This window comes from Rosa chinensis, chromosome 1, assembly GCF_002994745.2.
Source record: "Rosa chinensis cultivar Old Blush chromosome 1, RchiOBHm-V2, whole genome shotgun sequence".
NCBI lineage: Eukaryota > Viridiplantae > Streptophyta > Magnoliopsida > Rosales > Rosaceae > Rosa > Rosa chinensis.
The window spans coordinates 30256689-30273266 of NC_037088.1; the positions used below are offsets into that span (position 1 = coordinate 30256689).

The following is a 16578-nucleotide window of genomic DNA, read 5'->3' on the forward strand; positions in this document are numbered from 1 at the left end:
CCCAGTTTGCAGGCCAGTTTAGCTTGAGGTCGAGCGTACTTGGGGTTGAGGCATAGCTGTCATAGCTTCCGCATTATAAGAGCATCGGTCATTTATCTTGCTTTCTATTCTCTTGTTCGCCTGTATATTAGATTGCTCTGATAACCTATGAGATTAATATTCTAAAATTCAGAATTGTTTATGAAATGAGAGATGTGAGATGTTGTGATATAGGGAGCAGGGTGGCTCTAGGAGAATAAGGATGGATGATTTAGAAGTGTGGATGTTTTTCTACAGATTTTGGGTTGTCCATTTTTAGGGGAAGTTCTGTCAAATTTTTGGTAGAATTTCTTCTAAAGTGGGCCCCGCAGGGCCTCTTCAGATTTCAGGGTGAAATCCGGAGCGGGTCCTGTCATTTATGCTATGTTTTTATCTCCACTTGGAGTTCTGGACTTACAAAAAAGAGTTACTTTTGATGAAAATTAAAATCGAGGTTTGTAATTTGGTTTCAGTAGTATATTTGGATCGGCCTTTTGTTATGAAGAGTTTCATAGTTTGCGAACTTTTAGATGTAGGTAGCAGCTATGTAATTCTTGAAAAGAGCACAAAACAGTTTTTATTAAAATTCTTGTTATCAGTTCGAAATCAAATGTTTCTGTTGAATTTAGATCAAAATGGAAAAGTAACCTACATTTAGATATGGCTTGTGATATTGGATTAACCAAAGCTCATAGTCCTCATCTTTAACTATCCAGCTTGAATCAAAAGAGTTGGCATATTTGTGAAGACCCGAAATTCTCAGTTAAATATTTCGTAATTCGATATTTGTTCAATTATATGATATATGAATTTTGGGCATGATTCGTATGTTGTTGTATGAGAAATTTGGTTTCGAATGAGTTTATTTTCGAAACGTACTAGCAAACGTTATTTAGGGGGGGTCACTAAAATTGACTTTTTGTACATACAGAATTTGGGAAAACTTCCTTCACGAAAGTTGCAGAGCTCGTTGATACGAGTTCGTGCATATGCGGAACGCAAGAATCGGAGTTCGTATGAAGAAGTTATCGCGTTTGGAAAAATTTTCATTTTGGGTGTATATACCTAGCTATTTTTGGAAATTTTCCAAAAATAGCTAGGGTTTCCATTTTTGGCAGCCGCACCGTTTTCTTCTCTCTCTCCCTCCCGAGCCCGAGCCCGAGCAGAAAACAGAGCAAGGAGTCTCTGGCTCCGTTCTCCCTCCTCTGGCCACCAAACCACACCAAACCACCTCCCACGGCTTCGTCCCGACCTTGTACAGCTGCTAGTGGCAGTCTTGCGCTGTGGAACGGCTTGTAGCGACGGAAGCAAGCTTGTTTCCATTTCCGGCCGTTTTGAGTGCGAAGTGAATATCTCGAGCTACCGGCCACCAAAACTCGATATTCTTGGCTCATTAGACTCACCTAAACTTTCTGAACAAGCAACAAGAAGGCCTGGACCTAGGGAGATCGATTTCACGCTCATCGGAGGCTTCGCCGTTTTCTGCAAATTTTCCGGCCAAACCGGACTGTTTGAGGTATTTTCGATCACTTGCGTTCATTTTCTGACTTCGAGCTAGTTATGAAAGTTGCTCAAAATGATTAAACGAAGAGGAAAAGCTCGGCCCCGACACCATAGGCGGTGGTCGGCGGCAGATCTGTCCCTAACTCCGGCGGCCTTTTCCGGCCACCTCCGGGGATCCCAAGGGCAGTTTCTGCCCATTTTATGTTCTACGTGTTCATACAATCATTTCGATATATAGCATGTGAATTTTGGAGATCGTATGATATAGTTATGAATTTTACAATTTCGATCGATTTCGATCGTTCGATTTGTGATCTGTGAAGATCGAACCGTCCGTTAGACATGTAGTTTGTTATAATGATCGTAGGACTGTCCCGAAGACTTTGTGTGGTCATGGGTGAAGATCCGACCGTTGGATCTTCATATAAGTGCGTTCTTGAATTGTACGCTAAGTTAATTATCGTATTTGGTTAGGTGTTTGACGGTTTGAGTTGGTGGACGATTGGGAACCGTATTTTAAGCTGTTGAGAAGACACAGCGGGATTGGAGGTGAGTAAATCTCACATGGTTCATTTATGAACCGAATTTTCTTATTGCACAATTAATTGCTATGCATGAAAAATGGTTTTAAGGAATGAGTTTTTAAGTATATAAAAAATGAATTTCTTGGTTTTTACTCCGTGTGAACTATAGTTGGTATTAGTGGTCATTCTTGAGTGGATGATTACGTATATATATTTTTACGTGATTATATGTGGAATGGTGTGACATTGAGGTGTGTGTGGAATTGTGATAGCTTGGTATGATATGATATTGTTTGTGCAATTGCCATGATTAATTGTGATAATGATGATTGATAAATGTTGTGATATTCATGACGATCTTGTGAGTTGAATAAAAGGTAGAGAATTTAGGGTTCCGAGGACTGAATGGTCTAAGGATCTTCGGTTAATGATAACCGAAGTGTATGTGATCTGAGGACAGGGGAAAAGTCCAAAGAGCGACAGTTTAATGTTAATCGAAGTATATTGTTCTGAGGACAAGGAGGTCCAAAGTTCGAGGGTTATCAAGTTAACTAGGGTCGTTTACTTGAACCTAGGTCAAGGTGACAGGTGACGATGTGGTTAGAGCTCTAACGTGTGGTGGGATAGGACCAAAGTGGTGATATTTGTGCTTTGAGGATTTTGAGATTGTATTCCTTGTTGTTTTCCCGTGAGTTGGTTTGACGTTTTCTTTGTGGTTGTTGAGATTGTTGGTTGTTTACTTGAGTTAAAAGAATTGTGATTTATTAAATCAATTGTTCATTTCTTATTTACTCACGAGTTTTGCAAAAAGCTTACCGGGTTTTGTGTTGTTGCAATCCAGGTACACTATTCAAACGGTGTAGCGGATAATCCTGCAGGTCAGGATAATCAGGGTGGAGAGCGAGCTGAGTAGGGCAGTAGGGTTGACGTCAGCACTTGGTCTATTTTGGTGTGTTGTATAGACTCTTTTGAGCGTAACTTTTATTTATGGTGAAATTGTAATATTTGACTCGAGAGATAGTTTGCTACGAGGTTTGTTTTATGTTTTGTGAGACGTTGGTTAAGAAAAAAAAATTCAAGACGTTATTTGCATTGGTTATTATTCATGTTTCGGATTTGAATTTGTTATTCAAAATTCGGGGCGTGACAATATTGGTAGAGATGTTATCACTAGGGTGTTTGAACTGTTTCTCTAATATCCTTTAATGGCACACTGAGCAAATTGTTGCATTAAGTTTATTGTCCTACTTCCTGGATATAAAAGCTATTAGCTTGTCCTCAGTTGTATTATGTGGTTTCTAAAATCTTTGTTAGTTGTCTCAAGCTGCTTATGATTTTAAAAACCTGGTCTACAATTAATTCTTTTTGAATTTGCTGATTTCGATTGCCTAACTAGAGCTCTATTTGGCTGATTTTGTGATATGTGATATGGTGCTGGTTGTATTGCTGGTTTTTCAACACAGTGATAATAGCTTTATATCTCTATGTTAATATCTTTTCAAACTAATATCAGTAGCTTTTTTGTTTTCATTTTGATTAATTTCAAGTCGGTAGCTCTTTATAACTGTTATAGTATCCTTATGTTAGTATCTTTTTAATCTAATATCAGTAGTTTTTTTGTTTTCATTTTGATTAATTTCAAGTCGATAGCTCTCTATAAGTGTTATAGTGGTTTTTCAACATAGTGATAGTAGCTTTCTATCCATATATTAGTATCTTTTCAATCTGATGTTAGTAGTTTTTTGTTTTTATTTTGATTCATTTGAAATGGTCTTTTGTCAATAGCTTATCAAATTGGAAAAGCATGATTCTAAATGAAATTCAATTTTCTTTTTGTTGTGATTTCGTACGTCTATCATTTATTGTTTGGAATTTGTGTTACACTAACATGTATATATAATCAAATGGTTTTGTGCAATCAGTATCTATGTCAATAGTTTTATTATTGGTCCAGTAACTTTGTACATGTGTTATAGTAGTTTTCTGTACCTATGTCAGTAAGTTTTTATCAGTAGCTTTGTCAATGTTTTATAGTAGCTTTCTGTACCTATGTCAGTAGCTTTTTATTACTGGTCCAATAGTTCTGTACATGTGTTATAGTAGCTTTCTGTATTAATGTCAGTAGCTTTGGAGATTGCTTATTTTTTATTATCAAGTTGATAAAGAGTGCCATGTTTCCAGCAAAGCAATACATTGTTATTTTTTAGTTTTTATTTCAAATAGGTACTAATATTTTGTTGTATCTTTGTTCTTGTAGAATTCTTCCCCTTTGCATTTATAGTGGTAGATTTCGAAACTCATGTGAATTTGGATATTGAAGTCTCCATTGGCCAAGAGATCATTCGGCTAACCAAGAAATGTGGAAATGAAGCCTCATACTGAAGGTGGCAAAATTATGCCTATGGGATTAGGGCATCACCATTGAAAAATGACAGTAGCTTTATACCACTGTTGTAATAAATTTTCATAACTATATTAGTGGCTTTTTACAACTATAGAAGTAGCTTTTTACATAGTTATATCATTGTTGAACCCTAGATGCTTTTTTTATCATTGGATATGGTTTCATTTCTTGATTGTAGTAGCACTTTTTTTGTTGTTGTATCCTTTACATTTCCATAGCATTGTTAATCTGTGAGAACAGCTTTCTCAGTCTCTGGGAGTAGCTTTTGTTCTACTTGGTAGTAGTTTTTGTTCTGCTTGGTTATGGTTTTGGCACTGATGAGAGTAACTTTTGGTGATGGTGAGAGTAGCTTTTGTTACTGATGAGAGTATCTTTCTGGTATTTGTGACAGTAGCATTTGTTGTTGGTGAGAGTACCTTTTGGTATTGGTGATAGTAGCTTTTGTTGGTGGGGATAATAGCTTTTGGTTTTGGGGAGGGTAGCTTTTGTTGCTAGTGACAGTAGCTTTCGTGACCTCGCCAGAGGTTGCAGGAAATCTATTAGAGTAGCTTTTGTTGCTAGCCACAATAGCTTTTGGTGACAGTGAAAGTAGATTTTGTGGTCTCCGGAGTTTGCCGGAAGTTGGTCGGAGGTCGGCCAGAGTTAACCGGAGACCTTGCCGGAGAGGAGAGAGAGAATGGTTGTTGACTTTTACTCTAGTGGCATTTATGTAAATATGTTGGTTTTTATATCAAAAATATAACACCATTTTAAATCTAGTGGCCTTATGAGGGAAAAAAATTAGTTTGTGGCCTTATGGCTAAAAAAACATTCAAAGATGCACTTATATGTAATTAACTCTTAAAAAGGGATATGAATGACAGGAAAAAAAAAATGAATTACAAAAGTTTTGATAAGCTTTTGGTTTTAAATGTTTTATAGTTTGTCCAATTTTTTTTTTTTATAGTTTTATTTGAAATGTTTTGTCTGTATCTATAAAACAAATTAATTTTTGATGAGATCTTGCTTTTAAATTTTATTTTCATAAGAGGGTAGAGATACATTTTTAATTCTATTTTTAATTGAACTTCTATTTTTATTAACATATTAATTGATCAAAATATCTAGTAAACAAAATTATTTAAATGGGTATTTTCGTCAAATTACTCTTGAATATAGGTCATGTGTTTTGCACATGTTAGTTTTTAACGGAAGTTAGTGATAGGTACCATTTGAAATGAAATCGAAAAGTTCAGGTACTGTTTATGATCAAAATTGAAGTTCAGGTACCATCAATAAGATAGAGGATAAGTTCAGGTATTACTTGTGATAATAACCCTACAGGGCCCTTCTAGTGATGGATCCATTTTTTTTGTCTTTTATAGGGATAGGGCATTAGACTAACTTTTCGATCATATTTTCACATCTTAACCGTTCTGTTTTTAGGTCCTAATGTATAGATGACTTCTGCAAATTTTCAACCAATTTGATGATCGTTAAGGCATCCAAAACTGCAATTTACCATTATAAACACGAACGGTTCCGGTTCGACAGATTCGGCCTGTTCATGTAAATTGCAGTTTTGGATGCCTCACCAATTTGGCTGAAAATTTGCATGAGTGATCTATACATTAGGATCTAAAAACTGAACGGTTAAGATTTGAAAATATGATGGTCTAATGTCTATCCCTATAAAAGACTAAAAAAAGAGATCCCTTAGTGGAAGCCCTCTATATATCTCTATATGTTTTTTGTTCAAATTATAGAATATAAAACAATTTACCAAAATAAATGAAACAACAGATCGACATGTATTTGCACCCTGAAAAGGCCATGAATTTAGACATAAAAATTTGTTATTAATTGGCAAATGTGGACATTTTTCAACCATTTTAACCCTGAAAAAAAAATTTAGTTGTGCAGCTTGGCGCACAATATAAAATTTCAGGATGCATGTAGATACAAAATATTTTAGATATTGAAGTTGCTCAAGTTTTGTTGCCCTTGACCCAACATACATTGTCCGATGTCTGTTTAATGAGAGTTTCTATAGGGACCTCTAAATCTGCTCACTTAACCTCACTCTATTATGAATTATTAAATGACATATATAACCTACTATAAAATGACTATTAAGGACAACAATTATACCAAAAAAATATTATATTTATTTTATGTAGACTTTCCAATTTAAAAATATTAGATTGTATTCCTTATCGATTTTCATTTTCCAATTCACTACATACTCATTAAAGTCATATATATTTAATAAGAATTAAAAATATGATTAAGATCATGTGACATAAAAATGTATGATACATATGTTGAACGTATATTGGTGAGGGAAAACAAAATAAATCCTCTTATAATTTATGACCTAAATCTAAGTCAATCCATTATATTTGACAAAAAAAAATCTAAAAAAATTTAAATAATTAATCATGTGGTACAAAAATAAAATAAAATAAACATTAAAAAAAAAAGAATGATTTTTTTTTTTGAGAATAAAAACAAATGATTTCTTCATTTTTTTTGTTTTTGCACAACTAAAATAGAAAAAAAAAACATAATAGTTCATGGCATTTCTTATTGATTAGACATTAATTTTTGAAACTCAAGTTTAATTAAGAAATGTATATTTAGTTAAGATTTATAAAGTGATTAAATCATTGAAATGACTAAATTTTTTATTTTAAAGATACTAATTTGTTTGCAAATTATATGAGTGAGGTTATTTGAGGAAGTTTAGTGAGGTTTTAGTGAGTAAATTTAGTATTTGAAAATTTGATAAGTGGTGTAAAAAGCATAGAGGTCAAGTGAGTAAATTTGGAGGTTCCAATAGAAAAACTCTATAATACACACATGTTTGATATTCCAGAGGTTCCTATGGAGGATGACTAATTTACTGATAGGTATGATATTTGTTCATGTTGGAATGTTCTTTCGCTTTGGATTTGTTATATTATGTGGATGGCACAAGGGAGAAAAGCATAGTATGAGACAGTAAATGTGGATTTTTTTTGTACCGGAGTTTGGAGTTTGGCACCACCATTTTTTCAATGATTATATTTTTATCAGTTCAGATGTTTGTAGCAACTGAAAATATCCCATGACTGTAGGATTAGGCAGTTTAGGTACCAACAACTGATGCTCGAGCTTTTGTCTAAAATTTTAGATTTTATTGTGTTTAGTAAATAAATAAAAAGCAGCTTTAGTTGAAAATTACAAATCATTGGCAGCAAATTTTAGGAGCAACCCAAATGTTACTTTTAGAAGCTGCTTTCGATCAAAACACTCTCAGAAGTTGTTTAATGTACTAACAGAAATTTTAAAAGTATTGTTTACCAAACACAAAACTGTTTAATTTCACAACTGATTATTTTCACAACACAGCTAGTATTTTTTATTTTTTTAAAAAAAGTCACAGCAATAATCCCAAAGTAGCCCTAAATCCTTAAAAGATCGGAGAAAAAGAAAGTGTGCTTAGATGCTAATAGTTTTAAGAATCGTATATATAACTACTAGGCTTCTTGCATGCATCTTTCATGCATTCAAGAAATATTCTTGTTTTTTTTCCACATCAATTATCCCCGATTTCTTTATACTATTTTTTGAAATTAATTAAAAAAAGATGGAGGTCCAAATATCAAATTTAGAGGTCAAACTAGAACAACTCTTTTGAAATCTCAAATAATTTCCTAACACTAGAGTAAGCCTCAGCTTTAAAAGTGCAAATTATTTTGAAGAGAAAATTCCACAAATGATCACTCAACCATGACTCATTCGACACTTTTTTTTTTGAAATTGTGATTTCATTGAATCAGATAACGATTACATCGTTTCGAATGACATCCCTTATAAATTCAGGAGCTGTTACCAACCAAAGTTGGCTTACATTATTCCTAATAGCATGAGAAGCCAACAGATGTGCAATCTTGTTTGCTTCTCTTTTGACATGTATAATGCTAAATCCAGGATTATCTAGTAGTAAAGATCTAACCTCTTCAACCAAAACATTCATGGTAGAGAGATCATGTGAAACCATCTGGATGGCTTGGACCAACAAAGCACAATCACTTTCAAATATTACCTCGGAGTGCTGCATGGTTTGAGCCATGATTATCCCATCTTTGAGCGCTGCAAGCTCAGCATGAAAGGGGGACGTAAGCAAGGCATATGGGCGCACTTGACAAGCAAGGAAGATACCATCACTATTCCGCAACACGCACCCTCCGCCACCGTGTCATGAAGCGGCCTGATATGCACCGTCACAATTCATCTTTAAGACTCGCTCTATAGGTGGTTGCCATCGAATAATCTCCCTATATTGTTGTGAAGGCCTAACATTACTTTTCTTGAACTCCTCATACCACCCCATCGTAATTAGATAAGCCTCAGAAGCATGCTTGCTTTTCTGGTCCCAGACCTGTGCATTTCTATTCTTCCAAATGCCCCACATAAGCATGATCACCTTGTTCATACCTTCCTTGTTAACTTGTGAAGCGACCGCTATAAGCCATTCTTGGATAGATGTAGCTGGGATACTCTGCCAATTCATCCCAGCCCGACTCCAGACTTCCTGAGCATAAGGGCAAGTCACAAATAAATGCAAACTGTCTTCGTGCGTATGATCACAAAGAACGCAACCTAGCTCACCATTATACCCTTTGGTGCTCAAACTAGTTCGTGTTGGCAATATCTGACTAGCCACTCTCCAAGCATGGAGTGCTACTTTACCAGGTACTGTTGCGTTCCAGATAGGCCTCCAAACTCCTCTTAGCGGGTCAACAGGTGGCTTGGGAGTTAAAACCATGCCTAATGCCATATCCCTTGCCACGAAATAGGCACTGTTGGTGGTGAATACTCCCTTCTTATTAAAATGCCAAATCTGTTTGTTCGGCCTAGCAGAGCGACTCAATGGAATGCTCAAAATTAAATCAATATCAGCTGGACAGAAATATCGTTGGAGAAGTACCAAATCCCAGTTTCTTGTATGCGGATCAATAAGCTCCATAACAAACTTAGGTGCATCTTGAGCAGGGGGAGATACTGGACACCTCGGATAGACATCTGGAATCCAATTATGATTCCAAATATCAATCTGGGAACCTATGCCGACTTGCCATATTAACCCTTGTATGAGTACTTGTCGAGCCTCCAATATACTGCGCCAAGAGAAAGACGGGGCATATCCCAATTCTGCATTACAATACTCATCATGGGGGTGATATAGTGCCTTATAAAGTCTAGCTATTAAAGAGTGAGGCTGCTGAAACAATCTCCAACTCTGCTTCGCTAGCATTGCCAAATTAAACCAATGCAGATTCTTGAAACCCATACCGCCATCTTGTTTGGGAACACACAGCCGTTCCCAAGACCGCCAATGAATCTTGTTTTGTTCTTCCGAGTCACCCCACCAGAAACCCGCACACAGCTGATGCAAGTAATCACATAAACTCAACGGTAGCTTGTAACAATTCATAACATACATTGGCACTGCTTGTCCCACTGCCTTAATTAAAATTTCTTTACCTGCACCACTTAACAGCTTTGCTCTCCAACTCACAACCTTCTTAGTAAGCTTCTCCTTCAAATAACTGAAAGCTGCAGATTTCTTCCGTCCCACATGAGTTGGTAAACCAAGGTACCTATCATGTTTATCAACTCGCTTCACTCCCAACAACTGGGCTAAAAATTCCTGCCGAGCCAAACTCATACCTTTACTGAAAGCGACCTCACTCTTTTGGAGGTTAACCCATTGTCCTGAGGCTATCTCATAGGTATACAAAATATTCCGAATTTATTGACACTCCTCTTCAGTTGCAGTTCCAAACAGGAAGCAATCATCTGCAAAAAGCAAATGGTGTAACACCGGAGCATAAGAATTAATCCGTAACCCCTGTAGCCACCGTTGATTGACAACGTGCGTGATCAAAGCCGACAGTCCTTCTCCACACAGAATAAACAAATATTGAGATAATGGTTCCCCTTGTCGAATGCCCCTAGTGGGTTTAACATAACCCCGCACCTCTCCATTCACTAGAAAAGAGTAGCTGACTGTCTGAATACTAGCCATTACCACTTCCACCCATGCCTCAGCAAAACCCAATTTCAGAAGCATACTTTTGAGTGCAATTAAATATAGTTAAATTATGCTCCCTCAACAACATACTAATACAACTAAAAATTAGAAGCAATTCAAGTTCAAAATATGTTCTCATTTGAGCAAGTTTTATAATCCTCAAGTGGATCCACATGTATCCTATTCAATAGCACAATTAGATAACCAAACACAAACATCACCATTCACCACTACCATAGTATTAAATTTCTTAGATACTCTTTTTCAAGAGTATTTCAAGGAATCACAAACTCTCATTTCATCCACTATTGGCAGTCAAATGATACCCAAATTTCTCAGAAGCATATCCACTTTCAAAATTCATCACACAAAAACCCAAAAATTAGTAGAGACTAGAATGATACGCAAGAGACCAATGTACTAAAGAATAGAAGTTTTTCTATACACCGGTGATGGAAGTGATACAACACTTACTAGGTAATTTTAATCCTTGATACTTATAATCAACAATTTTTTTTTAGTAAATAAAAAATGTATTTAATATAATCATTCGTATTAGTGTAAATGCACGTTTGTATTGTGAATCATCTCCCGTTAAAGAATTACTTTCCAGTTTCCACTTTTCATTTCGCTTTGCAATTTTAAAAAACGACAGCGTTTTTGGAAAGAGAAAAGAGAGGGGAACTTATAATCCAGGATGCAGGGCAAAACCAAGGCATTCTTTTTCGTACTCAAATGAGAACTGCGAACGTAAGCAGCTTCTATGGTCTTAGCAAACAAGTTGTCTATTCAATGTTCTCAAAATCTCTGTCTTCCAGTAAAACTAGAAGAGAAGTACACAAACTCAACTCACTGATCATCACTTTAGGATTACACCAATCTGTGTTGTTCTCTGGCAAGCTCATAAGCAAGTATGCCCAACTCAGATACCCCATTTCTTCCCTCTCAGTTTTCCACCAAGTTTGGCCCAAACACAATCCCTATCTATGGAACTCAATCATCAGAGCACTTATCCATAATGGGCTTCACTCAAAAGCTCTTGACCATTACAATGAAATGCATGGAATGAATGTTCAGCCTGATAGGTATACCTTTCCTTCAGTGATCAATGCCTGTGCTGGGTTGTGTGATCTGGAAATGGGTATGGTTGTGCATCACCGTATTCTGGAGAAGGGTTTCGGCTCAGACTTGTATATATGTAATGCATTGATAGATATGTATGCTAGATTTGGTGAACTTGGTAATGCACGCCATGTGTTCGATGAAATGCCTGAAAGAGATATTGTGTCGTGGAATAGTCTGATTTCGGGGTACGGTTCAAATGCATATTGGGAGGAAGCTTTGGAAATGTTTCGTAGATTAAGAATTGATGGGTTGTTACCGGATTGTTTTTCGATATCTAGTGTTCTGCCTGCGTGTGGAGGCTTGGTTGATGTTAAGGAGGGTCGGTTAGTTCATGCTATGGTTGAAAAGATTGGAGTGCATGCAGATGTTTTAGTAAGTAATGGGCTTCTCTCAATGTACTTCAAATTTGGTTGGTCTAAAGATGCTCAAATTCTTTTGATGAGATGGTAGTTAGGGACTCTGTTAGTTGGAACACTGTGATTTGTGGGTACTCGCAGTTGGGATTATTTGAAGAGGCAATCAATTTGTTCAGGGTAATGATAAAGGAATTCACACCTGATTTGCTAACAATCACATCCGTGCTCCGTGCTTGTTCACATTTACAAGACTTGGAACTTGCAAAATATGTTCATGGCTACATGAAAAGAAGTGGTTTTGAATTTGATACAATGGCGAACAATGTACTTATTGATACGTATGCAAAATGTGGAAGTCTATTAGCTTCACGGGAAGTATTTGACTACATGGAATGCAGAGATTCTGTGTCATGGAATTCTATGATCAATGGTTACTTTCTTAATGGTTGTTTTGATGAAGGGTTAAATCTTTTTAAGATGATGCGGAGTAATATGAAACCTGATTCTGTGAGTTGTGTGACAATTCTGTCTGTCTATACTCAAATCAGACATGTGGACCAGGGGAAAATGATCCACTGTGATATAGTGAAGCTGGGATTTGATTCAGATGTTATTGTCAACAATGTTCTTGTCGATTTGTATGCTAAATGTGGCAAAATACAAGATGCACTAAAAGTATTTGACAGCATGACAGCACGTGATGTTGTAACATGGAATAGCATAATTTCTGCATGCACCCATAATGAAGACTGTAGTTTAGGTTTTAAAATGATTCTTAGAATGAGAAATGAGGGAGTGATGCCTGACACAGCAACAATGTTAGGCATCTTACCAGTGTGTTCCTTACTTGCTGCCAAGCAAAAAGGACAAGAGATCCATGGCTGCATTTTCAGGTTAGGATTTCATTCAGATGTTCCAGTTGGGAATGCACTAATCGAAATGTACTCTAGTTGTGGTAGCTTGGAAAGCTCCATACGAATATTTGAGCAAATGTACATAAAGGATGTGGTGACATGGACTTCGTTGATCTCTGCATATGGGACATATGGTGAAGGTGAGAAAGCATTGAGAGCATTTGAAGAAATGGAAGCAGCTGGTGTTCTTCCTGATCATCTAGCTTTTCTAGCCGTCATATATGCTTGTAGCCATTCAGGTTTGGTAGAAGACGGTCTGGCTTACTTTGACCGAATGAAGAAACACTACAAAGTTGAGCCTAGGATGGAGCACTATGCTTGTGTAGTTGACCTTCTATCCCGCTCTGGGCTATTAGCTCAAGCTGAGGACTTTATCCATACAATGCCGATGAAGGCTGATGCAAGTATATGGGGATCTTTACTTAGTGCTTGCCGAGAAAATGGAGAAGAAAAGATAGCTGCACATGTCTCAGAGCAGATTGTTCAATTGAATTCTTATGACACGGGGTATCATGTTTTGGTGTCGAATGTATATGCAGCTTTAGGGAAGTGGGATAAAGTGAGAACGATGAGGAAACACATGAAAGCTAAAGGACTCACAAAAGATCCTGGATTTAGCTGGATGGAGATTCAAAAGAAGGGCTGAGGTTGTCTTTTGTAGTTGTAGGTTTGCTGGGCAAGCAAGGGTTTCATGATTTGCGATTCATCTCACTTCTGAGAAGGATGAGAAGAAAGACTTTATAAGAGAGGGATAGGCTGGCCATATCAGGTAATGATTGATGAGTAACCCTTTTCCTTTTGAATTGGAAATCTATAAATTTTTAAAGAAAATGTTCTTCTGGATAGATGTCTCAATTTGAACATGTTTAAATTGTTTCTAACACGTTTTTTATTTTTTATTTCTTGATTCTCACTCACCCTATTCTTCAAAGAACATATACAAGCTGGCACGCACGCGCGCGCGCACACACACACACCAAAGACACCTTCGTGGTATTTTCAGTGAATGCTGAGGTTATCATTCATGCTCTTATAAGATAGAGCCTGTTTTTCTTGTTTGAGTAACATCGTTGAGTTCTTGTCTTTCATCATATGGTGTAGGTCCAATGTTTCAAGGAGATTTACCAGACTGATTTGAGGTTAGAGCTTATAGTGTGCTTGAAGAGGGAAAAATTATTTACTCCTACCTTTCCTCTGAAATACGTAGAAGAGAGAGAAAAAATTAAATAACCTCAAATTCCTAAATCCTACCCAGTGAATGATTCTTTAATATTGCTTGTCTAAACTCTAGTAAAGTCGGCATCTTAGCTTTGTTTCCAGAAATTATGATGGTAAGTTAATAGTTTTGATATTCTTTAAGAAGCTGCATAATTCTGGCTTTAGTTTATGACCGGTGGTTTCCATCAATCGACAAAATTTTGCCAAGTCACTCATTTACTTCTCATGTAGTTATCTGATTGCATGATTTATGTGTTGCTGCAGATAGGGCGAGGTTCTGAAAGGTTGAGATCTGGGCCTGTAATTGATGTACCAGCGCCAGCATTCATGTGGGTTAGGTCTGATATGATTGGGAACAGTTTTGTGTGTACTTCTAAAAGAGCAGGACCTGTCATTTTTTTAACATGCTTTAAATTTCAATTGTTGGTATTGATTTTCATTCTTGATATTTACTATAAAGATATTTTTATTTTGCTGAGTATTACAATACTTATTAATACTTTGTCTTTTACTGTTGGTTCTTAGGATGTTGAAACCGAGTAAGACATCTGCCAACGACAGGAAGAGGAAGTTATCAATGACAGGTACTACTATCCCTTAGCTTGAATAATTTCTCAAGTCTTTTTGGATAAATTTCTTGTAGGATTATATCTTTTGGTCGAGTCTCTTCATTGCCAGAATGTTGTTGTGGTTTCTTTTGCATTTGATACTAGTACTATTAGGATTTCATGGCTTATTAATTAGTGAGTTGTTGTTGACGTTTTGGGGATGGAAAAGTCCTGAGACGTTTGCAATTTTTATGAGTTTGAATAAGTTGAAAAGTGTAAAGTTATATGCAGCTGTGTGATTTGGAACGATATTGAAAACAGATGAACTGGAAGCCAAGTTTGCGGCCTATGGAAAAGCAATATGTTTCCGCCGTGTGATAATGGTATCCCACGAAATGGATGCTAAAGAGGAGTAACATGAAGAGGATTTTGGCCATATGCATTAAGCTTATTAGGTTTTCGTGAGTTTCTATTTATTAGGACGTTGTCTATGGTTATTCACACATGGATGCTCTTGATTAGTTGCAGAATTGTATTTCTAGTTGAAGACTTGTGAAAGTGCTCAACTTCTTCATATTAGATGGAGTTGAAAAAATGTTGATGGTGTGGCTTTATTTATCTCTACATTAACCATAATAAATTTGTTATTTTTTGTCAAAAAAAGAAATTTATTTGTATATAACGCCTACTATCATTTAATAATTTATTAAAATTAAAATAAAATTTAAAAATTATTAAAAATTTAAGAATAAAAAGAGACAGAGTGAGTTTCGTCTCCTATTTGTCTAATTGGCCTCATTAAATTTGAAAAAGAAAATTGAAAACAAAAGAGACGGAGTGAGTTTCATCTCTTATTTCTTTGATTGTCTAATTTTTTCGGGGATGAATTCTCAACTTTTAGGGACAAAATGATTTCATCCCCTGAATGAATTTTCTCTAGTAGTGCCTCCAATATTTTGCTGGATCAGATGAGTACCATCTCAAACTGGACACTTTATCTAACGATGTTGGGAGAAATAACCTTACGCTCATCGTCTATTGTTTTCTAGGATTGCATTGCAAAACTTTCAGATTTCGGGTTGGTACGGCTTGGACCAATAGATATGGAAGCTCGCACGTAACAACACACGTCATGGGTACTTATCACTTATGGCTATGCAGGCCCAGAGCATGTCGCAACTGGTAATTCTGCAATTTCCAAAAATGTATGTGAGGTCAGTACTCAAAATTCTTAAACGCCGGGAACTGAGACTTTTGCAGCTATAGGATCCCTCTAAACTAGCTACTATTTTATTGATTGAAAACTATACATGTGATCATGATTATCATATCGAATTCTTCGTATTTTGAAATTGTTGCCTAAGTGCCTAACTACCTAGAAAATGCTACACATGAAATGACATGAGAATACATAATTCAAACTTAAACTTAATTAATTACCTCCCATCCTTGCAGGCCTTGATAGCTATCCGGGTTGGACTTCTTGACGGCGACGGCCATGCTGATGCCTGCCTTAGACAGCGCGTACGTGTTCTCGTCCAACAACACAACGCCCCCCCCACCAAAAAAAAAAAACTCCCTCCCCGAAAATCGAGTTTAGTTTGAAGTCTCCGGCTGCCTTCTTCAATGCCACAAACATAAACTCTTTCAAGTTTGGGTTCACGATCCTTACGGTAGTATCTGGATCCGAACATGGAAGCTTATGAGTTCCCTTTTGAGTTGTTTTTCTTATTTAGCAAAATGTATTTTTTGATACCTATAAATTTTTTTACCCCAAAAGTACCTTAAATATTGCGTATTTACTATTTATCATAATATGAAATTCATTCATCGGAAGTGGTGTTATAAGTAGGTTGAGACGATACAAACTAGAGCCATTATCTGCTACTTCTAACATAATTCAGGCC

At 36.4% G+C, this 16578-nt stretch overlaps 1 protein-coding gene across 1 annotated transcript; it reads left to right on the plus strand.

Moving 5' to 3' along the window:
• Positions 1–11230: 11230 nt before the first annotated feature.
• LOC112189915 (pentatricopeptide repeat-containing protein At3g03580-like) lies at positions 11231–16235 on the plus strand. The gene is given in 6 exon segments (XM_040513488.1): positions 11231–12062; positions 12065–13674; positions 14388–14549; positions 14649–14707; positions 15721–15876; positions 16127–16235. Coding segments are annotated over 2 exon segments (2304 nt in total). The 5' UTR covers positions 11231–11245; the 3' UTR covers positions 13552–13674; positions 14388–14549; positions 14649–14707; positions 15721–15876; positions 16127–16235.
• The last annotated feature ends 343 nt before the right edge of the window (positions 16236–16578 follow it).